This window comes from Oryctolagus cuniculus, chromosome 4 (genome assembly GCF_964237555.1).
Source record: "Oryctolagus cuniculus chromosome 4, mOryCun1.1, whole genome shotgun sequence".
Lineage (NCBI taxonomy): Eukaryota > Metazoa > Chordata > Mammalia > Lagomorpha > Leporidae > Oryctolagus > Oryctolagus cuniculus.
In genome coordinates, this window is record NC_091435.1 from 79,482,909 (window position 1) to 79,509,835 (window position 26,927).

The following is a 26,927-nucleotide window of genomic DNA, read 5'->3' on the forward strand; positions in this document are numbered from 1 at the left end:
CCCGTGCAGATGGCTCAGGTGGGCCCCTCCAGCCCACACCCCTGCCCCTGCCTCACTGCCCACCTCACAGCTGCCCGCCTTGAGCGTCAGGCTCAGCAGACCTCTCACCCTTGCCCAGAGGCCAGCCCTGGCTCCTCCTGGCCACAGGACTGAGCTCAAGTCCCCAGCCAGCATGCTTGCCCTCTTAACACAGGCCGTGCATCCCTCCTGGTTCCCTGCAGGCCATCAGCCCTCCCTGTACGCCTTGGGAAGGCCGTGTCCTCCCATACCTGGTGCCACCTCCTTACAGCCCTGGGCCTGGCGGCTCTGCCCACCCTCACCTTTGTCCCCTCTCCCAGCCCTGCCCACTTGTGTGAAGGCTCCACGGGAGGGGGGAGGCCCCTACAGCTCACTCCCAGGGCATGGTACCACAGATTGGGCAGAGAGAGGACGGTCTACCTGAACTCTGCCCGCCAGTCCATCCTGTCCACCCCATCACTCACCCTGCCTTGCCGCCGGCCTCCATGTGGTTGGCCAGCGTGACGTCATTAGACCATACGTCGAACTGCCACTTCCTCAGGCCAAGGACACCGCAGTGCACTCGGCCGCTGTGAATTCCCACGCGCATGTTCACGTTCACGCCCGTCACCTCCCGGACCAACCTGGGGATGGAGCAGGGGTAAGGCTGGGAGAGGGTCAGGGGCCAGGCACACAGAGGCGGGGTGAGGCTGGAAGGCATGGGGTCAGGGAGGTTTTGCTCTCTAGTCCTGCCGAGCTACAGGGGGGCCTGTACCTGAGGGGACTGGTAGCAGGGGCTGCAGGTGCTCAGGGGCTGGCAGCTGGGAGGTGCTGTTTCTAGGATCGGCCACAAGGTGGCGCGGCACCTCATGCTAAAACCCAGGGTAGCACAGAGGACCCCTTTGGCCAGCAGTTCCGAGTGTGCTTTAGTGAACAGGGAAGCTGCAGCCACTCCAACACCCTTCGCACAGTGTTCTTGCGGCTTTGGGTGATCTGGGTATTGGACTTAGCCACCCTGCTGCTTCCTGGACACCAGCAGGATGATGGAGGAAGGTGCTGAACCTCAAGGGCGGGTGCAGGGATCCAGGAAGGTCCCAGGCCCTGCCATGTGCACCAGGTACCCCAGGGTCCCGAGTCGCTGGGGCGGACCCTCTGTGCTTGTCAGCAGCCTCTCACACCAGGGGTGTGGGAGAGGCACAGTGGGGAGAAAGCTACACATCCGGGCCTGACACCCACAGGAAAGGCCCAGGGCCAGCACAGGGAGCAGGTAGATGCACACAGTCCACTGTCCTTAGGGACCTGGGACCTCTTTGACTCTGGAATCCGCAGTCATACTTGGCCTGGTGGGCGGGGCCGTCCCTCGGCCTCCCTGCACCCACCCCACCCCACCCTCCAGTCTGATACCCCCTGCAGGAAAGAATTGCCCTTTGTCACCCATCATTCCTGCGTCCTGGGGTCGACTTTCCTGGTCTTCCATCCACAATGCCTTGGCACCCTTGCTCAGGTTGATGGCGCTGCACCCCCTCCTGCTGGCTTTTCTCCATGGCTACCTCCTGCGTGAAGCCTGTCTTGATGCCCTCAGTGGGACCAGGTGCCCCTCTGTGGATCCCCCACACCCACCATGCTTCATGGTGTCCTCATGACCCACCTGGTATCAGAGCAATGGGTATCCTGGCCTCCCTCAGTCAACACACTCTGTGATTCCTGATGACAGGTGACTTCTAGCCCAGCCACGCAGGGGCAAACCTGACTGACCAGCCACTCTGACCTCCATGCACGTCTTCACCTTTGCCCCTGCCCTCGCTGTTTCTAGAACCCAAAGTCAACCTGGACACAACCTCTAAGCTGCTCCCTTGGCTGACCTATAAGCTTGGACTGTCTGATGTTTCTCAATGACCAGGGCTCCTTCCGTGGTCCGTAAAGACCAAGAACTGGCCAAAGAGCCCTTCTGCCTTGGCTCCAGGAAGGACGCATTCTCTCCAGATGGGAACACCTGCATGTGAACCCACTGCCTGGGCATACCACCCGGGGACTGCTGAGTCCCTGTGAGGCCAACTTTGCCATCGTAGAAGAAGTGGAGCCAGTGTGTTCTACACCTGGCAGGGGGCACCAGCCCCCCCCCCCCCATGGCCACGGGCACAGGCGCAACTGCCAGCTTTTCCTCCTCTCCTGGAGAGGTGAGCCCACACCTGCAGCTCTCTCCCTTCTCACATGCTCCCTTGGGGAACAGCAGCACAGACTACTGCGTAGAAAAGGAGCCTGCAAGAGGCATGGCTGGAGGTGCCAAGCCACTCGCGCGCACTGCCCCACAGTCTCCCTGGCAGGTGGCCAGCCGGTCAGCCCTTCCTCAGGCTGCGGTGCAGTCCCCCTGGAGGTGGGCACTTACGAGATGGCCTCGATCATGTCCATGCCCATCTCCACGCAGCAGTGGGCGTGGTCGGCCCTGGCTTCGGGCAGCCCCGACACGCAGTAGTAGCAATCCCCCAGGATCTTAATGCGTAAACAGTGATTCTCCTGGAATGCAAATTAATTTCAAAAATTAAAAATAGTGGGAAGGAGAAGTGGGAGGGAAAGAAATGGGGAGGCACATAGATGCAGCCCATGCCTGGAATAACTTGCCTTTTAGGGCAGTGGGCACAGGCCCAGGGCTGGTGGCAACGGGGGGCAGGGGCGAGCGTTCCAGCCTCACCTCACTGGGCCACTGCCGAGGCCCTGAGTGGCTCAGCAGGGAAGGCCGCCTCGCCAGCCTGGGCAAGGCCCTGCTGCATGCACCAGGGGTGCGGGCTCACCCCGGGCTGAAGATTCTAGCAGTTTTCTGATCTGTCTTCTCTTATAGAACAACTGAGACAGGGAGAAATGAGCCTTAACCAAAATCTCACCTGATACTCACAGGCAGAGATTTTTACCAAAAAATTTCGCTAAATCAGCTTGCACACAAATGCCAAGGAAGCGACAGAGCCCAAGTACTTGCTCACAGCAGCAGCTCAGCGGCAGGTGCCGTAGGACCACCCCAGGAGGCTACCAGCAGCTGGTAACTGGGATTGAGCCAGAACACCACTCACCACTGGGCTTGAGCTGCCCAAGACTGGCCCCTAAGCGATCCTTCAGAAATCTGGGATGCTGGGAGTCAGGTGGCCAGGTGATCTGGGCTCAACTGAGGCCCAGCCGATGCCCAAGCACCACGCCCACCCCTGTTCACCTCCCTGGGTTCTGAGGTCAGCCCATCAGTGGCATGAGGGGTACCCTCTGGGATTCCCCCCTACACACACAGAAGCCCTGGACAGGCCCTTGTCTCTCATCAACAAAGTGGCCTGGTGTCCTGTGTGGCAAAGGAGAGCATGTCCCCAGACACACACAGGCGATCCCCTAGGTGTGACCTTTCAGCTCTGCAAGGGTGCGAAAGGGACAGCCACCGAGCAGGAACCATACCTCAGATTCTGAACCCTGAGCTTTTCCCGGGCTGGCCCTGTGCCGTCTGCTCAAGGCAGCAGCCACAGCTCTCAGCCAGCACCACCACCACAAGGGGCGAGAACAGGTGCTCTGTGGCGGTGCTTGTTTGCCTGTTGCTGGGCTAGGACGCTCAGCTGGGCAGATGGAGTAGGTGCAGTTTGGACTTGGGGTGCTTTCAGCTCAGGATGGGTCTCTGGGAAAGTAACCCGACTGTCTACAAGGCAGCATCTGTCATGATTCTACAAGTACCCAAAGCATCAGGCAAGCCACAGCGGCTGGCAAAGGCTGACAGGCGCGTAAACAGGGATCTAAGGAATGAGTGTCACTCACCACTCCCTGGTGTAGGCTGTTGCTGCCAACCTGTCCAAACACTGAAGAATCCTCCTTATGAATGCTTCCGGGGGTGACACACAGCTGCCTGTGGGCCAGGTGGACACCCCTCCTTCTCTGATCACTGGCCAACCCCATCAGCATGGTGGCTCCAGGGCACTTCAGTTGTTCCACACAACCCCAGCAGTGCCCCTCCCCAGCAGCCCCAGCAGGCCATCCCCCTGCCCAGGCTCGGAGCAACTCACCGCAGCCAGCTTGTCGAAGCGGGCGAAGAGCTCGTTGAGGGTCATGACCAGCTCCTGGGCGGTGCACTGGGACGCCAGGCTGGTGAAGCCCTCAATGTCAGCGAACAGGATGCTGGGGGGACAGGTGGAGGAGGGAGACCCTGCTGAGGACTGGGTGCTCGTGCACCCCCGATGCAAATGCTCGATCATAACGCCCAAGGTGATGACATCAGCAGGTGGGCGTTGGGGGATGAGGAGGTCACGAGCCAAGAAGGACGTGTCCTCACTCTGTGATGGGAAGAGGGCCCTCGCCAGTCCCTCGCCATGCTGGCACCTGACCTTGGATGTCCAGCCTCCAGAACAGTGAGGAATACACTTCTGCTGTTTCTAAGCTGTCCATGGTGTTTATACAGCATCCTTAACAGGCAGGCCCCGGGAGTGAGGGAAGGTATGGGGGTGCAGCCAGGGACGCTGGTCTTGCCCCAACGGCAAGGAATGCTGTCTTTCTCTCCCTTTCTGTACTCTGCACCCTCACTGCTAACAGAGAGGAAAGCCGGGTGAAGGAGCACGAGACCTGGGGATGGCACGTGACAGGGGGCCTGGCCCCCCAGTTCTGAGTCACCCTGTCCCTGTGTGACCCCCGAGCAGCCCCCTCTGGCTAGCTGGGCCTGGGCCTGGGGAAGAGCGGCCTTCAGTCACCTGCTCCAGAGAGTGCTTGCAACCAGAGTGGGGGCCTACAATGCCCTCCCTTCCCAGGGAGTGCAGCCTCCAGCAGACCCCAGCCCTCCACCCCAGGGGCTCCTCTAGAAGGGAGGAGGGGCAGGGAGACACAGCCAGCCGGGGTCTCTGGACTCCCCGCCTGGTCCCTGCCAGCTCCCTGCCTCTGTGTGCATCGGCAGGTGCACCCGCTGGTTGCAGCTCACAGGTTGGAAATGTCTTCCTTTGAAAGTGACTATGGGACAGAAAGCCCCAGGGCCGGAATGTCAGGGCCGCTGCAGACTGTGTCTTAACAGGGACACAGAAACGTAGGGATTCTCATACTGAGATGCTCCTGGCGGCCAGGCCCCGGGCTGGGCACTGCCGTGGCACCCCACACAGCCTGCACGGGCAGGGTGGCTGGCATCTCCGTCTCTCAGAGGAGGGGGCTGAGCCTGGAACCAGAAGCAGGGACAGCAGCCCAAGGTGCAGCCCAAGGGACTGCTGTTTCCTCCGGGGTCTGGGCCATTTCCACCGCCCCGTAGGTCTCCTGAGGATCTGGACCTGACAGTCTCATTTTTGGAACTCGAGAATGTAGAACTAAACACGTTTTGTCACTCTATTTCAAAAATGTGTGCAGGTATATTAAACACGTCTTTTTCTTTTTATTGAATCTTGACAAATTGTGACTGTATGCGTTTATATTTATGTGGTACAAAGTGATGCTATGATATATGTATGCAGCATGGAATGACTGAATCAAGCTAATTAACATATCCATCACCCCAAACACTTATTGTGTACGCCCCCTGTCTGGCTGAAACAGTGCACCCACCGATGAGGTTCTGATGTCTGAGATGGACTCCTGGTGGGGAGGCAGCTCCTCCAAGGGCGAGCCAACTCCTATAGACAGTCTGCAACTTGGCTCTGGAGTGTACCTTCCACTTGCAAACCAGTCCTGGGCAAATGCAGACCAACATCCCCTTGCCTTGGCTTCCAGGGCACCAGGGAGGTGGGATAGCCCCGACCCCTGCAGCTGGATGAAAATACTCCCACTGGCCAATCACAAGCCTCCTCACCCCGCCTCGCCTACTCCTTCCCTCCGGAACCACCTAGAGGCGCCCGCCTGTTTTTCTCCTTTTCTCCCTCTGCCTCCTGACCCACCCTGGTGCCTCCCCAGGGGAAACGTGAGTGACAGCCCTGTCGGTCTCCTGATCCAACGGCCTCACCATACCTGATTGAACAATCAGACTTAAGCTCTTGGTGAGTGTTAACTCACTCACATGTCCCAGCCACACCCGTGAGGTCAGCAACTGTCTATAATGGCTGGGAAAATTCAGAGAAAGCAAAGTCGAGTCATTGGCTCAGAAAACACAGGCAACCTGGCTCCAGGATGCAGGAGTGGAATGCCTGGGATGCTGTCTGTCGGTTCTCCGGTCCTCTTAAGCGAACGAGAGCATAATCCAATGCCCTGGCATTATCTATGGGCACAGGGAGACGGAGGCGTGCTGTGGGCTGCCGTAGGCAGCTTGTGCTGGGCTGCGGTGGCCGTGGGCAGGTACTGAGCGGAGACACTGTCGGCCAGCTCATACAAGGTGAGCCACGCGAGGAAGTGGAAATAGAATGGGCCACCAGGGAATGCACCCCGGGGGCACAGGCGAGGAGCTCCCGGGGCCCTGAACCCAGTGCTGTTTCCCAGCCTTCTCAGCGCAATCTGATCCCAGCCCAGATCAGCAAAGGCAACTGCAGGAAGAAGGAAGGTCATAAAGAGTGGGAGAAACGGGGCAGAGGGACAGGAGGTGCAGCAACCGAGAGGAAGAGAAGCAGCAGGGCAGGGAGCGATGGAGCAGGGGCAGGGCCTGCTAGGTCTGGGGGCATCAGCGGGCTGCTCCAGCCTAGGTGGCTAGGAGGGGCCGGGGTCAGAAGATGAAAAGGAACACAGGGGCCCCACAAGCACTGGTGCCTGGCCTCGCAGACGGGCTCTGGGGGGCGTCTGGCAGGTCCAGGGACAGAGCGTGCAGACCCCGTGCTGGCCTGCCCCATCCCCAGGGAGATGAGGGCCTCTCCCGTGTGTGGAAAAGCACCTGCCATTCGGCCATTCTTCATCCCCCAGGAAATGAAAACCGACACAGCTGGAGTCCAGATCAACAGCAAAGGAGCCATGTGCTGCGTACCGTGAGTGTCTCCTTGGTTAGCATCAAACACAGTGGGGCCGGGCCACCCTGGGTCTGACTGAGGCTGTGCAGCAAATGCCTGGCTTTGAGGGCTGCTGAGACCCCCAGAGTCAGGACTGCCCCTGGACCAGCACCAAGCAGAGCAGAGCTCCTGTTGCAATCCTCTGGGAGCATGCTATGGCGAGGGACCTGGGGCTGGGGCCTCCTTGGTGATCATGAGGTGCAGGAGGGTGGAGACCCACTGCCCTGGTTTACATGTCCCCTTCTCAAGGAAATCCACCACGCCTCCCCACGTCTGCCCCCTTCTCACCACTGCACCTCGCACCACTTACTAAGCAGCAGCCTCTGTCTCCCCCTTCCACCTTCCACCTTCCACAATTTCAGTTACCCGTGGTCCAGCACAGTCCAAAATGTGACATGGAAAATTCTGGCAATAAATAATGCATAAACCGTAAATTGCGGCATGTGAAATCTTATGGCATCCCACGAATCAGCGTATCCACGCTGGATACGCCACCTGCCTGTCAGTCACTTAGCCATCTCGGTTGTCCTAGGATCACAGTGTTCAAGTAACCCTTATTTTAGTTAATAATGCCCCAACGTGCATGAGTGACTCTAGCGATCTGGATATGCCAAGAAGCTGAAATGTGTGGCAGTGCATCACAGAAATGTTAAGTGTAGGAGAAAGCATCGCATATCCGGGGATCTGCAGATTCAGGCATCCACTGGAGACCTTGGATTCCCCAGAGATAAAGGGGGAATTGTACAATTCATCGATTGGGGTTATATCATTACGCTCCTGTCTGTCTCCCCTCACTAGGACATGAACTCTGAGGGAGAGATTTTTGCAAGGCTAAATCCCAGTGCCTATGACATTTGAAACTGAACAGGCTGCAGGAGGGCGGGCCCTTCCTCCCTCACCTAGCACAACACCCCACACAGAGCAGGTGCACACAGTGGTTTCCTGGGGCGGTCGGAACAAACTACTGCACGCTGGGTGGCTGAGAACCCAGGGAAGTGTTTCCTCCAGGTTCAGAAGACTGGACGTGGGAGACCAAGGTGTGGGCAGGGTCACATTCTGCGTAGCTCCCTCGCATCTTCCTAGCTGCTGCTGGTGGCTGTCAATCCTTGGTGTTCCTCGGCTTGCAGCTGCCAATCCAGCCTCTCTCTGCCCTCCACTGGCGTTCTCCCGGAGTCTGTGCTTTCACACGGCATTTTCCACTGACAGGGACCAGGGCCCGCCCTTCTCCAATACAAACTCATCTTGCCTTGATTTCATCTGCAACGATCCTGTTTCCAAATGAGGTCACATTCACAGGTGCCAGGGTGCAGGCCTTCAGCCCACCTCTTAGCGGGGCCCAGCTCAGCCCTCCATAGAGACGGACACTTACTTGTGGAAACAAAGAGAGTGTGTGTGGCTTCTGAGCAAGAAAGAGGCAGAACTAGTGCTTTCTTTCCACTGCTTCCCCCACCCCCCGAGGGGCCTCTTGTAGTCCCAGGCCCAGCACCTGAGACGCCGGAGCCGGTGAGGCCCAGGGCCCAGCACTACTCACGCACTAGCGGTTGCCTGGCGGCCAAGGACACAGGCAGCCTCCTGGTTCTGGGCCAGGAGACGTGGGAAACCAGGGCTGTGTGGGCGCCTCCACGTAGCTTGGGAAACCTGGCCGTCTGTCAGGGTTCCTCTTAAGGCTTTCACCAGCTGCTGAGTCAGGGAGAAGCAGGTGCCATCACCGGCCAGGAAGGTCACTCACAGCAGGACTTCTGAGCCAGGCCGGGGGGAAGCTCGATTGGGTCTTCGGGGTCCAGACTGTAAACCCTGCCACTGCCCCTCCTGCAGAGTCGTCGACACTCGGCAGCTCCCCCACCCCCACCTGCCTTCAGAGGCAAGGTCCCAGTCCCCAGCTGTTTGGGCTGGCGATGCTGTTTAGTGGCTGTCCCTTCCGGAGGCTCCTGTTTTTCAAGGTCCGTGTGTTCTGCTGGGCAGACTTGCTTCTGCCTGAGCGGCTCCTTGGTGCTCCTGAAGGCTGGTTCACAGCTGCGCCAAGCCCAAGTGCACAGCAAGGTGCTAACGCATTGATGAATGCCCAGTTGAGGGCTCAGCTTGGCAAGGGACCCAGGCCTCCATGGCTGGTGCCTAGTGGCCAGGGAAGGGTCCACACTGGCCGAGCACACCTGCTCAGTAGTCTACGAAGTGTCATCCAGGCTCACTGGCCTCCTGGTCCCAGGGACCACACAGCCCTTCAGCCTTGTCCCAGCTGTTTTGGCAGAGCACATCTCCCCCAGGTCGTCCCCTCTTGCTGCCAGCATGCCCTGTGACTACGACGCTGTTCCTGAGCAGAGAGCCACCTGCCTCCTGCCCTATCACCGGACACCCAGGGCCGAGGTCTCCCCGTGGGCAGGTGTTGACAGCTGCTCCTCTGATCCCCTGCAGCCCTCGGCACTGCTAGAGGTGCCCGTCTACAACTCAAACTCTACTTCTCAAAAACAGCCGGGGGTGGGAAAGTCTCAGCCAACTCCCAGGATGCTGGGCCCAGAGGAAGCGGGGGTGCAGGGGCAGCAGGGATTGGCAGGGCAGGCAGCACCTGGAGGACCCTGGTGTGTGGGCCAGGGAGGCCACAGCGGTTGGTTCTGGATCAGCCCGTTGCCTCTTCTAGACCAAGAGGGCTGACCTTTCCAGCATGTCCCCTCCATTTGCTCCAAGTCATCCAAGCAGGAGGGTCATCTGGGGACAGAACCCTAATCAGGCAAAGCAGGAGCAATGAGTCATCGCCTCCACGAGGTGAGTGAGCACAGTCAGGTGTGGTCTTAGACACCTGGCCAACAAGAGATCCCAGAGGCTGTTTCCCAAGAGAGCTGGTAGGAAAACGTTAGGGACGGGCAAAGGAACTGGGGCAGCGCTGAGCCATCTGAGGGCACTGGCTGGGTGCCGGCCAGGAGAGGATGCTGAACACGCTGGGGGATGCCTGCAGGGTTGGGGACGCTTCCTGCAGCAGCTGGAAGCCAAGAGGAGGGGCTCAGACAGCTTGACCAGCACCACTGGGCCCAGACAGGCAGGGGTCCACTTTACTAGCTCCTGGGGACCCTGCAGGCCATATCCCATCCCCCAAGTCCCTTGATCTTACTTCTGCCCAGCCCTACCACCCATACAGTGGAGCACCTTACAGCTCCCAGGGAGACTCTGTGCTTGGAGTCCCAAGAGACTTGGAGATGTGCGTCCCAAAGGAGTAGCACACCAAGGAGGAAAGATCTGCACCAGGACCTGCCCCGGCGAGCGGCCACGGGCCCGAGAGGCTGGGAGTGCTTTTATTTCTTCTCTGTACTGCTCTTATTTTCTCATAGTGCTCCCAGGGACATAATGCTTTGGAAAGTACAATGTTTGATTTTAAAAGGTGGAAAGTGCACTGGTGTGTGGCACAGCGGGTTAAGCTGTTGCCTATCCACACTAGCACCCTATATGGGCAGTGGTTCAAGTCCCAGCTGTTGCTCTTCCAATCCAGCTCCCTCCTAAAGTGCAGAGAAGGCAGTGGAAGATGGCCCAAGGGCTTGGGCTCCTGCTCCCACGATTGAGAGACCTACTTGGGGTTCCAGGCTCCTGGCTTTGGCCTAGCCCAGCCTGGACTGTTATGGCCATTTGGAGAGTGAACCAGCAGATGGAAGATGTCTCTCTTTCTCTGTCACCCTGCCTTTCAAATAAAGTAAATAAATCTTTTTAAAAAAAATCCAAAAAACAACAAGCAGTGGAAAACAAATAACATTCTTCTCTGAGGCCCTGATTCGGACACTTCTCTCTCCAGGATGTCTTCCGTGACTTGCTCCAAACACCCCTCTCCATGTCTGAATTTGTACTAGACTCAGAATCACACATCAATTGATTCCAGTAGTTTCCAAGACACAGCCGAACTCGGCCAACTGGCCAGTGCCTCTGCTCTGTCTGCTCTCCCTCCTGTCTCTGCCAGGATTCCTGCTTAGAGTCCAGAGAGACAGACACAGTCCAAACCTACTGGCTGCCAGCTCCACCCCCACCCATCCTCATTTTGCTTCCCAGGACAAGCCCAGGCCTTTGGTCAGGACCCAGCCCCAGTGAGGAAGAGCCTGGACCCCTCATGCTTTACTGGGAGGGAGGTCAAATGGCACAGCCCTTGTGGCAAGCAGCTGGGGGGCTCCTTCAAAACTCAAAGAAAGTCCCACTTGTGGGCACCTACCCAGAAGGGTTACAAGCAGACATGGACAGGATCTGAACACCCCCCAGCAGCACAATTCACAACAGCCAGACAGCACGAGCAAGCCCTGTGCCCAGCGATGGACACACGGACCAGCAGTGCTGTCCACACACACAGGGGTGGGGTGTTCAGCCCGGGAGGGGAAGGGATCCTGCAGTGCTGGGACATGGCTGGACCCGAGGACACTGTGAGATGAGCCGTCAGGAAGAGCACAGGTACAGAACATGGGGCCTCGAGCAGTAGAACCACAGGGCAAAAAGCAGGTTCTGGTTTCCAGGAGGCTTCGAGGGGGACAGAAGTTGCTCTGGGGAAGACAAAGAACAGCTCTGGAGATGGATGGGGAGACGGATGGCTTAGGTGTAGTCTAAGCAACTGGACAGCTCACTGCCCAGCCGCTGCCGGTTACAATTCAGGCCCCAGCTGCTTCACCAGAGCTGAAACAACTCATTCATTTCTATGAAGACCCCACCCCAGGGACTGCCCCAGCCGGCTGCTGGTCTCCCAGGCCACTCCCTCCCTGTCTCACCGTGGGGTCTGGACATTCCGTTCGCGAGCCTGGCACATGGCGGCCGGCAGCTCAGGAAGGAAGCACGTTTGCCACTGGCAAGGGAGCAGGTGCACGCCCTGGCTCTCAGGAGCGTGCTCCAGGCAGGCACGCGGGTGTCACGTGCCGCGCCGCCCACAGGGGGCCCCCGTCCGCCCACGGGCATCCGAGCATCTCAGCCCCAGTCGCACGGTCATTGTAATTCAGAACCACGCGTGGCTGAGCCAGACGCCAGAGCAACCTGGGGAACACAGCCAAGTCCTTGAAGGAGACGGGAGAGGAGAGAACAACCTTAAAAGAGGGAATGTCGGGGACAGCCTGGGGAAAGTAGCAGGCGGGGGAGGAGCCAGGACAGGGCAGGCCGCCTCCGCACCCTGTGTACTGAGGGGCTGCGGTCCTCACATCCACACGGGCTCTGCAGCCCCTCAGCCAAGACTCCAGATGCTGCCCCCACAGTGCTCCTGCGTGCCTGAGAAGGAGGCTAATGCACGCTGTGAACCTGCGAGGCGGAGGGTGGTGTCCAGTTTCTGCGGCAGGGCACAGCGCCCCCTGCAGTAGGCAGCCTTCCCTCCCGCTACACAACTAAGAGTGGCCCATCCTCTGCATACAACCCTTAGGGCCTAGGGGCCTATGTTAACGGGTCAGAACAGTCAGGTGGTGGTCAATCTCATTCAGAAGGGGTTCCTGTGAAGTCAGAATCCTTCCATGTCCACCCAGGCCTGGCCAGGGCGCTCCCTGTCCCCTGAAACCTTTGGGACATTGGGTTAGCTGGCCCTGACTCTTTCCCGGTGGTCTGCCCTGCCTCCTGAGTCTTCAGTGGACAGACACCCACCTGGCTGCCCTGCAGGAAGCCCGGGGCTCCTGCGACTCTGCTCCTTTGTGCCTGCCTGTCACCATGGCAGGCGAGAGGCCGAGTGGCGAGCTGTCTCCCAGCTGCCCCTTGCAGAGTCCCTGGCTCCTGGCCACTACCACTCAGAGTGCCAGCACCGGGCAGGCGGGGGACGATGGCACTCAGGACTCATCACGCAGTGTGTGGTGTGTGTCTTCTCCCGTAGAAGGGAAGCTACACCACCTTAAATTACGTCACACCACACTCCCTGCCTGGAGCTCAGGGTGCTGGGGTGTGGCTGGTGGTCCCCACCCACTGAGGCAGAGGTGAAACGCGAGATGATGGATGGATGAGTGAATGGGCAAGGCTGTCCCCAGGTTACAGGTGAGAAAACAGGCTCAGGGTCCCGCACTGTGGCGCAGCAGGTAAAGCTTCTGCCTGTGGTGTTGGCATCCTGCATGGGCACCGGTTCAAGTCCTAGCTTCTCTACTTACAATCCAGCTCCCTGCTAATGGCCTGGGAAAGCAGCAAAAGATGGCTCAAGTGCTTGGGTCCTGCTCCCCCATGGGAGACCTGGAAGAAGCTCCTGGCTCCAGTCTAGCTCAGCCGTGGTCCTTGTGGCCATCTGGGGGAGTGAACCAGCAGATGGAGGATCTCTCCCTCTCTCTAACTCTGACTTTCAAATAAATAAGATAAATCTAAAAAAAAAATTGAGTGACCTGCCCAGGTCCCTGCCATGACTAAGTGGCAGAGCTGGGTGACAGCCAGTCTGTCAAAGCACACTTTGTCCTACTGTGCTCATGGTGGTGAACACTTGGCAAGCGTGGCCCAAAGGTGCTGGCTCTGACCATGACCCTGGCATGATGCTTTCCCTGGACTACCTCTTCCCCTGCCCCTTGGAGACTAACTGACCTCCCTCGTTCCTCCTGGCACGTCCTGGGGACCTCAGGTTTCTGGGGGGGGGGGGGTGAGTGGGAGGGCTGGTATCCTGGCCACCTAGCCAGAGGGGCTGATCATCTCCATGTGTCATTCACATGAGGCAGGAGAGGCACCTGGGGTATCTCCAGAGGTCCCTGGCCCTTTGCTGCCTCCATACACAGTCAATGGTGGCTCAGCACCCAGACCCTCATAGTTCCTTGGCTGGTCCTTGGCTGCTGCCTTCGGAGCCGCCTTTCACACAGCCCTCCTGCTTAGGGCCAAGGGGAACGTGGCCACAGGGAACAGGGCTTCCGGTCCATCCCCTGCCCTGCCCAGGTCAAGCCCTCTGCCCTGACACCTCATCAGTCTCTCCCGTCCTCGGATGGTGCTGCCTAGCTGATTTATTGCTGGTGTGGCCTTGCTCTCCGCAGGGCTGCAGGACAGCCTGTCATCGCCCTCTCTAAATATTACAGCTCCACAGAGGACTGACGAGCGCGACTCCTCGCCCTCCGTTCCCCGGCCAGAGTCCCCAGGCTGCACTTGGTTGACCTGAGTGTGATAATCATAAAAATCACAGCAGCCACACAGTAGCAGCTCCCAGTGACAGAACACTTGTCATGTGCCAGAGTTCACACTGAGCACTCGCCCGCATGATGCCACCTACTTTTCCCATCCTAGGATGGGTGAGGGAACTCAGGTTCAGAGTGGCTCAGTGCCTGCAGCCGGCCCTGGCCACACGGCCAGGGAACAGCAGAGCTGGGAGGAGGCGCGGGGCTGCTAACCTCTGCACCCCACGGGCTCTGCAGGAGCCTGCGCCTTGCAAAGCGTGTCTTTAAATGCTGATGTCACCGTGCAACCTCAGGCAAAGAACCAGCTCCAAAGCAGGCCTGGGAGAGGCCATGTTCCCCCCAGGGCTGCAGCCGGTGTCACTCAGGGCCTGCGTCAGAGGGCCCCATAGGACATCTGTGTGACTGCCTGAAGCCGGCTCTGATGTATGCCAGCACCTCTCTCCCTGGCAGCTGCAGAGTCGGAATCACCTCTGTCCCCAGGAAAATTACGGCATCTTGGTTTCTCTCTGCTTTCATCTCCTTCCTGATTGCTGTCATTGATCCTGGCACTGCCTGGACACAGACACCCCCCACACCCCTCCCGTGGCTGGCGTCTGACTCTTGTCCTGCACATGGACAGGCCGCTGTGTGATTAGGACAATGTTTTGATTGACCCAAAGCCACCACCTGGAGGTGACCCCTGAGGGAGGCCTGGCCCAGCCCCTCTAGCCAAACCCCCTTGGTGGAGGGCTGGGGGCCAAGAGCCAGTAACCTCGGGCAAAGTGGGATGGACTGGCCTCAGGGAAGATGAAGTCGGGGGCGGGCAGAGGACCAGGCAGGGATGCAGAGGTGGCCAGGGGAGCCGGCCAAGTGCCTGCGCCTGCGGTGGCGGCTGCTTCTCAGCGGGAAGTTTTTTCTGGGTGTCCCCTGTGTTCCACTGAGGACTTGGGGAATGCTGCGGAACACTCTTGCCGAGCTGACAGCACCTCTGCCCGTGCCCAGCAGGGGACAGTGCCAGGGCGTTGAGGTGGGAAGGCAGGACCAAGAGAGGAACTTGCAGAGGGCGGAGCTCGGGGACCACTTGGCAGGCCGCCCCTTCCCACCTGAACTTGGGATCTCACAGGTTGTTATTGAACAGGAAGTGCCCCTGCCGACTCCCCGGTGACACAGGCGCAGGTGCACAGGCACAGGCACCCTCGGGAAGCCACGCCTTCCCTCTGAGTGTCCTCCTGGCCTGAGGGCTCCCCGGGTCTTCTCAGCCCAGAATCGTCATGTGCACTCCCCACTCCTGGGCAAGGAAAACAACCACCCAGGAGGCAGGCTGGGTGAAACGGAGCTTTCAGGGCACCTCTCCCGCCTAACTAGCTATGGGGTCCAGCACACTTACTCAGTAGCCGTGCCTCAGTTTCCTCTCCCGCAGGGCAGGGATGATAGTGGCGCCAACCTCCTGTGTTTGCCGAGAGGATTAGTGGGTATCTGAGCGCCCAGGGCGTAGAGGCTGGATGGAAGCCAGCCCGAGGAAGGAGGCCCAGGATTATTAGGGATTATTCCACCACGGGAGCACAGAGGCAGCTGGGAGGGAGAGCACCAGGGAGGCCGGCAGCTCCGTGCTCACTGGCCAGGCTCACGTCCAGGAGTGCAGCCACAGACTCCACTGCCCTCTCTGGGCTCGGCCCAGCTGCCTGCAGCTCCCTCAGGAGATCAGGCCGGGGCAGCCTTCTTCCCTGGGAGGCCTAGACTGCTGCTGGCTGTACCGTCCCTGCCCAACATAGCAGCAAGCTGGGGGACTCTGCAAACAGAGGACATGTGTGCTGTGCATGTCTGTTTTTCTGCAGAGGCTTTTGAGAGACAGATGGAGGACACCCAAGGCAGAAATGACACGCTTGGACCCCAGGCACATGTGAGGACTGGGTAGTGATACTCGTTCTGCAGGAGAAAATGCACTCCCTCGCCCTGCTGCCCTTGGCCTCACCTCAAGGGGTGTGTGTGTGTGTGTGTATATGTGCATGTGTGTACATGTGCATGTGAAAATGTGTGCATACTTATGTGTGCATTGTGCACATGTGTACATGTGTGCATGTGTATTGCTTTATGTGTATGGAGGTGTGCATGCACGGGCGTGTATGCATGTGTTGCATGCAAGAGTATATGTGGGCATGTGTACACATATGTATGTGCTTGTGTGGTCATGTGTGTGCACGCATGCATGTGTGTGCATATGTAGGTGCATGTATGCATGCGTGTGTGTGCCCACAGGTGTGCAGGACCATCTGTGTCATTCCACTTAACCTCTGCTGAAACTGCAGCCAAAGCCTCCCTGGGTGGTCCTGACCCAATCTTAGAGGAGCCCCAGAACTCAGGAACACCTTCCCAAGGAGAAAGTAACTCTTGAACTCCTTTCCTAGGCCTACAGGAGGATTACCAGGCTCTCCAGGACGCCGTGCTGGCGGACAGCGGCTGCACCACGTCTGTCCCTGTGGAACTCATAAGCAGATTTTGCACTCTATTAATCTACATCTGTTTACACATCCCTGCTGTCGGCCGCTTCTGCCTAGGGAGGCAGCAAAGACACGGTGAGAGGAGTGGGCCCACATGGGTGGGCCTTGGTGTTGCCGTTCCTGGCCAGGGAACCTTAGCCACTCTGAGCCGGATCTGTAAGCTGGGGCGCCATGGGGCGGATCTGTGGGAAGATGGTACGGTGCTTGGCATGCACTGGCTGGGGAGGCATGGAGCGGCTGGATGGTGTCAAGCTTGTGATGGTCAGGGTAGCTGTGGGCCCCCAGTCCATGCTCTGTCCGCTGTCAAGTTACCAGTTCCTTCTGAACAGCTGGGGCTTTGGCTTCCTCCCTCCTCCTCCTCTCCCTGTCTTCTCCCCGCAGCCTCATTGCCCCCACCGCAGAGTCAAACAAGACACCATGGTCATTCCCTTAGCAGAGCTGGAGGGGCAGGGCTGGCATCTGCAGACAACACCCTCTCAAAGCGACCACACCACAGGACCCAGAGCCGCCTCCCTCGGGGCCCAGTCTCCCCCCAACGCCCCCACCCCTGCTCATGCCCGCCGTACCTCACGTTGTCATGTTTCTGGATGTAGATCTTATGGAACATCATATCCTCCTGCTTGGCATTGATGTCTGCTTTCATCTCCATGGCAACGTGGCGGGGAAGGACGGACAGCAGGAGCCGCTCCTGGGGAGGGAAACAGATGCTCGCACCACCACGTCTTCTGCTGCCTGTCGAGTGCCCTTCTCCTCCACACCTGCGCCCTGGGAAACCTCTCAGGCTCCCCTGGGTTTCATGGGCTAACCCCTGTCTGGGGGGGTCTTTGGGATTGGGGGGCCCAGGGCTCCCTGGGGCTCCCATGTCCTGGAGACACTGCCAGTCCTCATGCTGAGCTTGCTGCATGCTGCCGGGGAGAAGCAGCCCTGGTGAACCCACGCACTGAGCAGCTCAGGTTAGAGCCTGGTGTCTCCCGAGACTCTGTGTGGCCTGGGGGCAAAGTCACAGAACTACTCTGAGCACCAGGCACCTCGGCTGTTAAGGAAGACACGGGCTATTGAGAGCATTCAGCGACATTCATTCTGTCATCAAGGGTTTACTGAGCACCTACTGTGTTCCAGCCATCTTTCTGGCTGCCGAGAGTTGTAACCAGGGAGAGACAGGCCAGGGTCCTCCTCACAAGGTTTCCAGTGGTGTGGCCGTGGGGGGCGAGCACTGAACAGGGACCCCTGATCTAGGCTGGGGGCATGTGGCATGGTCCAAGACGGCTTCATGGGGGCCGGAAGGATGGGGTAGGGAGGAGGGGCACAGTGGCCCTGGAGGGAGGGGAGCAGGCTGCCTGTTAGGAACCAAGAAGTCGAAACTAGCAAGAGAGGCCGTGGGAAAGAACAGGGGAGGGTAAGGGGACATTGTGGAGGGCCTGTCACCTGTTATGGGGTCTGGATTTTGCCCTCTTCCGGAGTGCTCCCCAGGCCCACCCTGCTCCGAGATGTCCAGCTGCCACGGCACGGAGCGGTCCCCACCTCTGGCCTCCACAGCCACCCTGCAGCAGGTCGTCTGCCAGGTCCGATTGCACAATGCTGGCACTCGTCTTGGCGGCCCCCAGCCCTCCATGTTCAGACCTTCACTCTGCCCTGGAAGCTGGGGTCCCCTTCCTGGTGGCCCTGAGACTCTTCTCTGCCTTCTGTGTCTTTTCTGCTTCCCCCGCCTCCTCTGGTCTTAAACAAATATCCCCATGTCTGTCCCCTTTCCAGCCACTCCTGCCCTCGGAGCTCTAAGCGTCTCCTCCACCACCCTGTCTCCTGGCTGGCTGTCCCCCGACCCCCAGGGGTCTGGACAGCGTCTTACCATCTCACTCCCACCCACCCACATCCTCATCGGCCGAGGGCTCTTCTTCTCCAGGTTCCTTCCCCTCCTGTGGCACAAGGGCAAGACCCCACTGCGGGAGGCTCCCTTCTCGCCCCTCAGGCCCCGCCCTCCTGGACGGGGCCAATGGGGCTCTCACATTTGTCTGCTCTGCTCTGTGCCTTCCTCCACTGCCCATGTGCACTCTCCCATGGCTCTGGGACTCGGGTCACATTGCTCTGGTCACACACTCCCCCGTCCTCGTCGCTGTCTGTGTAGCCCCGACCTCTGCCAAATGCTCCTGTCACTGCCCTACCAGACATTGCCCCGGCCACAGCAGCCACATCAATGTGGACTCTTCTGCACCACCGCAGTCACTCTGTCTTCTCTTGCACTGGGAGCCTCCTTCCTGTGTCTACATCTCTCACTGGCACCGCCGCCAACCTTGGCCTGCCTGTTTTTCTCTCCTCCCTCCAGCCTCCTTGGGGCCACCTGCAGGGCCAGCCTGGACCATCAGGGCAGCCTCCACATTGGTGTCCACTGTCAGGTTCTCCTTTCCTGCTGCCCTTTCTAAGTCCAGAACGTGTCACCTTCTGCAGAAGCGTCCAGGACCAGCCCCAGGCCTGGCTTCAAGGTTTCCATGTGGCTCATCCCTGTGTTTTCCTCCTCCTCTCCAGCAGCCCTGAATTCAATCTGTGCCCCACTCCAGAGGATGTGAGCCTCAGGCATTCCCCAAACTTCTGGGAGCAAACTTTCCTTGCCTCTGCATGTGACTCATGGTCCTTCTGGGGGTGGGGTGGGGAGACAGGGCCAGCTTTGCTGTCAGCACCACCCTCCCCCCAGGCCTTCTCTCGAGCCCTGACTGCCCTGCACACGGATGAGCTGGTAACTGAGCCTCCCTTTTTGGGGACAGGCACTGGGTCTTGTCCAGAGCACAGCCCAGGACCTTCTGCTGGGGGCACTTGTTGATGCGTGAAGGAGGATGCTCCCCAAGGGTGCTTCTGGCTCCCCCCAAGCATCAGCAAACAGCTCCTGGTACAAGAACCATGAGTGGAAGCACAGTTCTGTGAAAACGCAGGACAACTGGGAGAATGTATGCCACAAACCGCTCAGGTTCACGAGAGGCCTCCTGCCGGCATCGCTACGTCTGGGCCTGAGGGCCGAGGGCCGGGCAGGAGGCATCCGGGGTAACAATGCTGAGTCCATGTGCCAGGTGGCCCCCAGGAATCTGTCCCCAGCAAGCCCAGCAGCTCTTTCTGGCTGGCTGGGAAGTGCCTGTCCCCAGGGAGCAAGCCATCTCTCGCCCATGCTCTGGCTCTCACTGTGTCCCCAAAATCCTTGGGTGCTTGGGATCACAGACCAGGGCCCAAGCAAGCAAATGATGCTAAGCTGTGAAATGGTGATTCTCCTGGAGAAGGGACGAGGCTCACAAGTGACAGGGGACGCTCCCTGAAACACAAGAGGGAGGAAGCTCAACCTGAGCTCAGGGGACACCAGGGCCTGGGACAGGGATGAGACAGGGTGTCCTTGAATGCTGGAGCTTGTCAACAAAGGACAGTGGCATGGCCCTGGCACAGTGCTGGGCAAGGGCTTCCTTCAGGAAGCTGGACCAGGAGCCCAGGCATGGAAGGACTCCAGTAAGACACAGAGGCCACAGTGTTAGTGCTGGTGGGGAAGTAGGGATGGGCAGGGTCTAGGGCGACATCAAGGGGCTTTACTGTCGCTCAGTGGCCTCCATGCCACCAGCCATGTCACTGCAACCACCCAGGACATGGCAGTGGAACTGTGCTATGCTCAGGTGGCTGCAGCACACGCTCCAAGCTGACCAGGCAACCACTGCTGTCCTGGGCATTTTCTCAAAGGCAGACTTTCCATGCCCACATCTGCCCTGAGACCTGATGGCAGATGGCACACATTTAGGCTCCACTCATGTTTGCTGGGGGTGGGCCCTCTAGTTGGGCCCACCTAAGACTCTCCTAAGAGTCACGCCTGTCCACACAGCAGACTCATTCTATGACAATCGCTCTAAATAGCACTCTGACCTCAGAATCAGCACTTAAAGCATTCTGGTCTGGCTGAAAAGTCCATGCGAGCATTTCAGGCATGGAAAGCCAAGACTGTGGCAAAAAATATCCTACATGAAGGACCTCTGTGAGTGAGACCCCAGTGGAAAAAAGTCATCAAAGAAGGAGGTACTTTTCTCTGAAGGGAGGAGAGAACTCCCACTTTGGTTATGACCTTGTCTAAGTACTGACAGAGATTGTGGATTCAAAAGGTTTCCATAGCCTAGGCAGCTCATGTCAAGAGCCTCAAGTGGTCACTGATGTCATACACAAGAGTGTTAATTGTTAAATTAACAACAGGAGTCACTGTACACTAACTCCCCGTGCAGGACCTCTGTCCTCAACAAGTTGTACTATGAGAGTTAACTGTAAAACTTGTTCTTCAACAGTTTTCTTTTTTGGGATGTGTGTGTGTGTGTGTGTGTGCGTGCAAATTGTTAAAATTTTTATTTAGTATAAAATTGGTCTTCAGTGCATAAAGCTAATTGAAAACTAATCTTAATGGAGAATGGGACTGGGAATGGGAGAGGGAGGAGGAAGAGGGATGGGAGTGTGCATATTGTGGGAAGAATAACTATATTCCTAAAGTTGTACTTAGGAATTTGTACTCCTTAAATAAAAAGTTTCTTTGGGAAAAATAACATAAATAAAACACCAGGTAGACAAAGGAGAAAAAAAGTCATGCCTATTCTATGTCCCGGGGAGCCCTGCCACCCTGCAGACCCACCCACTCTCTCCTCCTATGCAACACCACACTGTCGAGAGTGGCCAGGCCTCCATCTGGTCTACCCTAGGAGAGGAGGCCGTGGTGACCTAGACCTGAACCCCACCCAAGACCCTGTCCCTTAGGAGGGGAACAGCTGGAACCCTGACACCACCCTCAGTCCCCTGCCCACCCACTCCTACCCAAGAAAGCTACAGGCAGGGCAGGTCTCTCTGCCCCAGGGGCTGCTGGGGAACCCTTTCTGGGGTCTGTGGCCCTCTGATGGGGCTGCCCAGCCCAGCCAGGAGCTCGAGGGGCGACACAGGACTTCTTCCTTCTCTGAATCAACCAGACCCCAGAGTTCAGCAGCCAGGGTTGAGAGGGCTGTCCCCCTCTCCCTCCTACCTTCACCCCAGTAAGGACACAGACAGCTCTCACTGCTCCCACTGGTGGTGGGCCCAGGAGAAGAGGAGAGCCACCTGGTTCCTCGACTCTGCAAACCACAGGGACACCACAGTGGGCGACAGGCAGGACAGAGCCAGGATGCTGGGCTCCCTCCTGGTGGGCTGGATCTCCCCCACCCAGGGAGGGGGCTAGGCAGCTGTGTGGAGCGGGGGGGGGGGACACAGCCCCCTAGTCCAGCTGTGCATGGCAGGTGGCCTCACTCACCTGTTGCTGGTTCTCCCGCTGCGAGTGGAGCCGTGCCTGGATGCACTCGCGGGTCTCCTGGAAGGCCTGCCTCTGGGAGACCTCGGCCGGATAGTGGGTGCAGACGCCCACAATGTTGGTGCAGGAGAAGATGAGGACGTTGGAGACCAGCTGCAGAAGGAGAAATGCAGACACAAGCTCAGACCTGGTGCAGGCATTGCTCACTGCAAACCTGACCCCTATTCTCCAGGCCTTAAGCACAGCTCTCCTGAGCCACATCTTAGCAAGCAAATGCCCAGGGCATCCCCGTGCAGCCCAGAATCTCTAGTTGGGCCTACTGGCATCATCAAAGCCTAGCTGATCCCTGATGGCAGATGGCCCCTGAGGACAGGGGGTCACTGACTGGTCATCCCAGACACAGCCATAGTACCAAGGCTGATGCTGTGAGAGCGGCAGGGGTGTGGTTAAGTCCAGCACAGGACAAAGGGTGGCCCTCACAGCAGGAGAGCTTCTGCTTGTCTGAGATGGGCTCCAGCCCAAAGGCCTGGCTGGCCACCCAGCGGGTCCCCACCCAGATACAGTAGGCCATGAAAGACGTGTAAGGTGCCCGGCCAGCATGGGTCAGTGTCCACACGAGGCCCAACTTCATCCTCTCCTGCCTTCCATTCTTTCCCTGCATGAGCCCCAAGCTCCCTGACTGCCCTGAGCCCACTGGCACATGGCTGCCGTCACACGTGTCTCATCACAGGCCCCTTCTCCTTGGGGACGAGATGTATGTGTGGCAAAACAGCAGCCCCTCACACACAGCAGGTGGGACTGGGATTCTGAAAGGCTGAGAAACACGAAACACCAGACAACACAACCTGCCAAAGCAAGGCCGGATAGCACATTTCAGATCCCAGCAGACTGGTGTTGAGTCAAAACGGCTCCTGCAGGTACAGCCCCTGGGAATCAGAGTGTACGGATCCTAGCCCCACCCTTGCCCTGGCACCACAGGGGACGGGAGCCTCTCCAAGCTTCAGGCTTCCAGGCAGTGGGTGCTTTGAGCCGCACCTCGGTCACTCCCTCCAAAAACTCAATTCCTGGTCCCTACTCCGGAGGAGAGCTCTGAGTGGCCTCTGCACCTTGTACTTCTCAGGAGCCCTGTGCTGGTCCCAAGTGCCGAGGTGAGGAGGGCCCAGTTCAGCTGGGTCCCCTGGCCTTCCCCTGGGCCTTAGCCACCTGGCAGCGACCAGCAACAGTTCTCACCCTTTCTCTAGGGGTCTGTCTGGGAAGGCCTTCCCCACCACAGCTCTGTACTGTGCTGTCCCACCCCACCCCCCACCCCGCAGGGTCCTTGGGCAGCCCCGGCTCCCCTCCCTGTCATTTTATGTGAACACAGGCACAGAGAAAGCTACCCTACTGACAAGAAGGTAAGAGCAGCCCTGCCCCACAGAAACTTACAGGCCAGCTGAGTGTGGACGTAACGCCCGGAGCCAGCGCTGTGACACAGTGGGTTAAGCCACTGCCTGCAACACCAGCATCCCATATCAGCATGCCAGTTGTACCTGGGAAAGCAGCAGAAGATGGCCCGAGTACTCGGGTCCCTGCCACCCACATGAGACCCAGATGGAGTTGCTGACTCCCGGCTTCAACCTGGTCCAGTCCTGGCTGTTGTAGCCATTTGGGGAGTCAACAAGTGTATGTAGAATATCTCTCTCACTCGCTCACTTGCTTGCTCTACTTTCAAATGAAGAAACAAATGCTAAAAAAAGGAAAAGGTCCTAATACCTAATACTTAATGGGATGATGTTAGGAGCAGCCCTTGAGGAAGTAATCAGGTCTGAAGGGGCCGCTGTCACGCATGGACTGAGGGCCCTTCTAAGAAGAGATGAGAACTTGCTTCCTTCAGGTGTCTGCAACCTGGAAGAGGGCCCTCACCAGAAACTGACCATGCTGGTCTTGAATGTCCTTTCTGCTGTTTAAGATCCACCCTGTCTAAGGTATTCTGCTACAGCAGCATGACTTTGTAGAACATGGAGCTATGTGATAAAAACTCAAGGAAAGCAACGAAAGCAAAACCAGACAAATGAGATTATATCAAACTCAGAAGCTTCTGCACAGCGAAGGAAACGATCAATAGAGTGAAGAGACATCCAACAGAAACATACTTGCACACTTCCTATCTGACAAAGGATTAACATCAAAAAAGCATCAGCAACTCAAACTCACAACAGCAACAACAAAAACCCAACCAATCCAGTTACCAAATGGGAAAAGGATGGAAGCTCCCTTTCTCTCTGTCTTTCCCTCTCTCTCTGTAACTGTGACTTTCAGATACATAAATAACTCTCTGGAAGAAAAAGGAATGGGCAAAAGGCATCAACAGACAGGTCTCAAAGAAGAAATACAAATGGTGAACAAATACATGAAAAAAAAAAATGCTCAACATTACAGTCACCAGGGAAAGCCAACTCAAAACCACAGTGAGATGTCACCTCGCCTATCAGGATGGCTATTATCCTAGACAGAGAGCAACACATGCTTGCAAGGATGTGGAGAAAGGGGAACTCGTACATACTCTGAGTGGGAAGCAAATTAGTGCAGCCACTGTGGGAAACAGTACAGAGATTTAATTTGGTGAGTGGCATATACAAGAACCTACAGCTGACACCATACTTACTGGTGAAAGACTCAATGTTTTCTCCTAGGACCAGGGATAAAGCACCGTGGTCCCCTCTCATCATCACTGTGCAGCATCATACCAGAGGCTCCAGATCACACAATGAGTCCAGAGGAAGGAGAGACACCCGATTGGAAAGAAAGAAGTAAACGGTCTCTGTTTGTAGGCACATGGTTGTCTATGCAGAAAAACCAAGAGAATTCACGAAACAACTACCACTTTATATGCAAGCTTAGAAAAGTCATAAGATACAAGGTCAACATATACAAAGAAATTGTATTTCTATATAGGAGCAAGGAAGAACTGCAAGTGAAATTTTTAAGTAGCATTGAAACAGCCCCAAAACTCATAAAATACTTATGTGTAATTTTTTTTTTTAAAAAAGCAGAACCTGTTCAGGGAATGTTACAGGATACTGGTTTAAGAAATAAAAGAAGACCTAAGTAAGTGAAGAGCTGTCATGTTCATGTATTGTAATGCTGTTCAGACGCCAGTTTTCCCCCCAAATGACCTACAGATGCAACACAACCCCAACCAGAGCAACAAGAAAAAGATGGACCAAGCTGGAAGACCTACACTGCAGGTGCTGCTTGACTTACAGTGGGGATACATCCTGGTCAACCCATTCGGAGAGGAAAGTGCATTTAACATGCCTAACCTAACGAACATCATGGCTTAGCGGGGCCTACCTTCAACATGCTCAGAACACCTACGTTAGCCTGTAACTGGGCAGAATCACCGAACACAAAGCCTGCTTTGGAATGCAGTACTGAGTATCTCATCTACTTTATTGACTTCCACACTGAAAGTGAAAAACAGAATGGCTGTATGCGCATGCTTCTGTTCTTCAGCAAAGCCGTTGAGCATCGTAAGCTGAGGACTGCTGGGGTTCAAGTTCAAGACTTAGTAAAAGCCATGGTAATTACAGCAATGTCGGGCTGGCATGGGGGCAGAAATATAGGTAAATGGAGTACAATTTAGTTTCAGAAATAAACCCTTGTATTTACGGTTAGTTGACTTTTGATGAGGGTACCAAGATAATTCAGTAGGGAAAGAACACGCTTTTGAACAAGTGACACTGGGGTGACTGAGTGACTGAGTGATGTGCACTCCACCCCACAACATACACAGAAGGTCATTCAAGGTACATGACAGACCTAAGTGGCAGAGCTGCAGCTCCAGCACTCTGAAAGGAAAACACAGTCAGTGCTCATGGCCTCGGATGGCACGATGGTTCTTAGACACTGCACTGAAAGTACCAATGACAGAAGAAAAAAACACATAATTGGATTTGGTCAAAATTCAAAACTTTTGTGCTTCAAAGGACACCGCCAAGAAAGTGACAAGACCAGCCCCCAACAGGAGAGGATATCCAACGATCATATATCACACTTGTATCTTTGACAATTAGGAGGGTAGTTCAGAAAGTTTGTAGAAAAGGGAATTAAAAGGTAAGTTTGTTTTCATATAAAAATTTTGGAATTCATGCAGCTTTTCATAACGTATTCTCCACAAACTTTTTGGAGAGTCTCTTATATAGAGAGATAATGAAATGGGAAAAGAATAGTCTTTTCAAAAATGGTGCTATAACAATCAGACGTCCACATGATAAAACAAATCTCACAAAATAAACAAAAACAGGGGCCGGCCTCATGGCACAGTGTGTTAAGCTGCTGCTTCTGATTCCGGCATCCCACACTGGGGTGTCAGTAGAGTCCTGGCTGCTCCCCCTCTGATACAGCTCCCTGCTAATGTGCCTGGGAAAGCAGCAGAGAATGCCTGAAGTAACTGGGCCCCTGCACCCACGTGGGACACCTAGCAGGGAGTTCCAGGCACCTGGGTTTAGCCTGTACTGGCTGTTGCAGCCATTTGCATGAACCAGAGGATTGAAAAACTTTCTCCTTCTGTTTCTCCCTCTCTCTTTCTCTGTCACTCTGCCCTTGAAACAAATAAATAAAATCTAAAATAATAAAATAAAAAGAACAAAACTAACTCAGAGTGGTTCACAGGTTGAAATGCAAAACCCATACCTACATGACTTCCAGAAGAAAAAACAGGAGTTTGGCAGGTATTTCTCATGTACAATTGTAAAAGCATGATCCATAAATTTGGTGTTTTTTTTTTTTAAGTCGGACTCATAAAAATTAAGAACATCTGTTCTTTTAAAAGCCACTGTTAAGATAAGGAAAGGACAAGCCACAGAATAGTAGGAATTATTTGCAAGTCACATATCTGATAAGTGAGCCAGCTCCGAGGACACAGAGAGAGGCTGGAGTCAGCTCTGAGCCCAGCCCCGAGGTAATCACCAAGTGGTTGCTGCAGCATTTCTGTGCTAATCCCCCAGGTCTCTCCTGGTGTAATCCGAATCCTCCTGCAGCCAGAAGGCCAATGGCAACAGACGGCACAAATCCAGGTAAGATGGTGCACAGTAACCCAATAGGGCTCCGACTGGCTTCGCTAAGCTCGGTGTGCCTCAGTGTTCATCTCCCTCACCCACTGAACACCACACTGGGCGATCAGCAAGGGCGCGCTGGGGTTTCAGGGAGGGGTCTTGAGCAAGGGGGGACTTCAGCAGTTGGC

The 26,927-nt window shown here is 56.6% G+C and overlaps 1 protein-coding gene across 1 annotated transcript in view; it reads right to left on the minus strand.

Moving 5' to 3' along the window:
* The window catches only part of ADCY5 (adenylate cyclase 5), a 163,512-nt gene that overhangs the window by 40,236 nt on the left and 96,349 nt on the right, over window positions 1–26,927 (minus strand). The window contains 5 exon segments of the mRNA NM_001082628.1: window positions 483–641; window positions 2,384–2,511; window positions 4,023–4,134; window positions 16,995–17,116; window positions 21,707–21,856. Coding sequence (NP_001076097.1) covers window positions 483–641; window positions 2,384–2,511; window positions 4,023–4,134; window positions 16,995–17,116; window positions 21,707–21,856 — 671 coding nt within the window.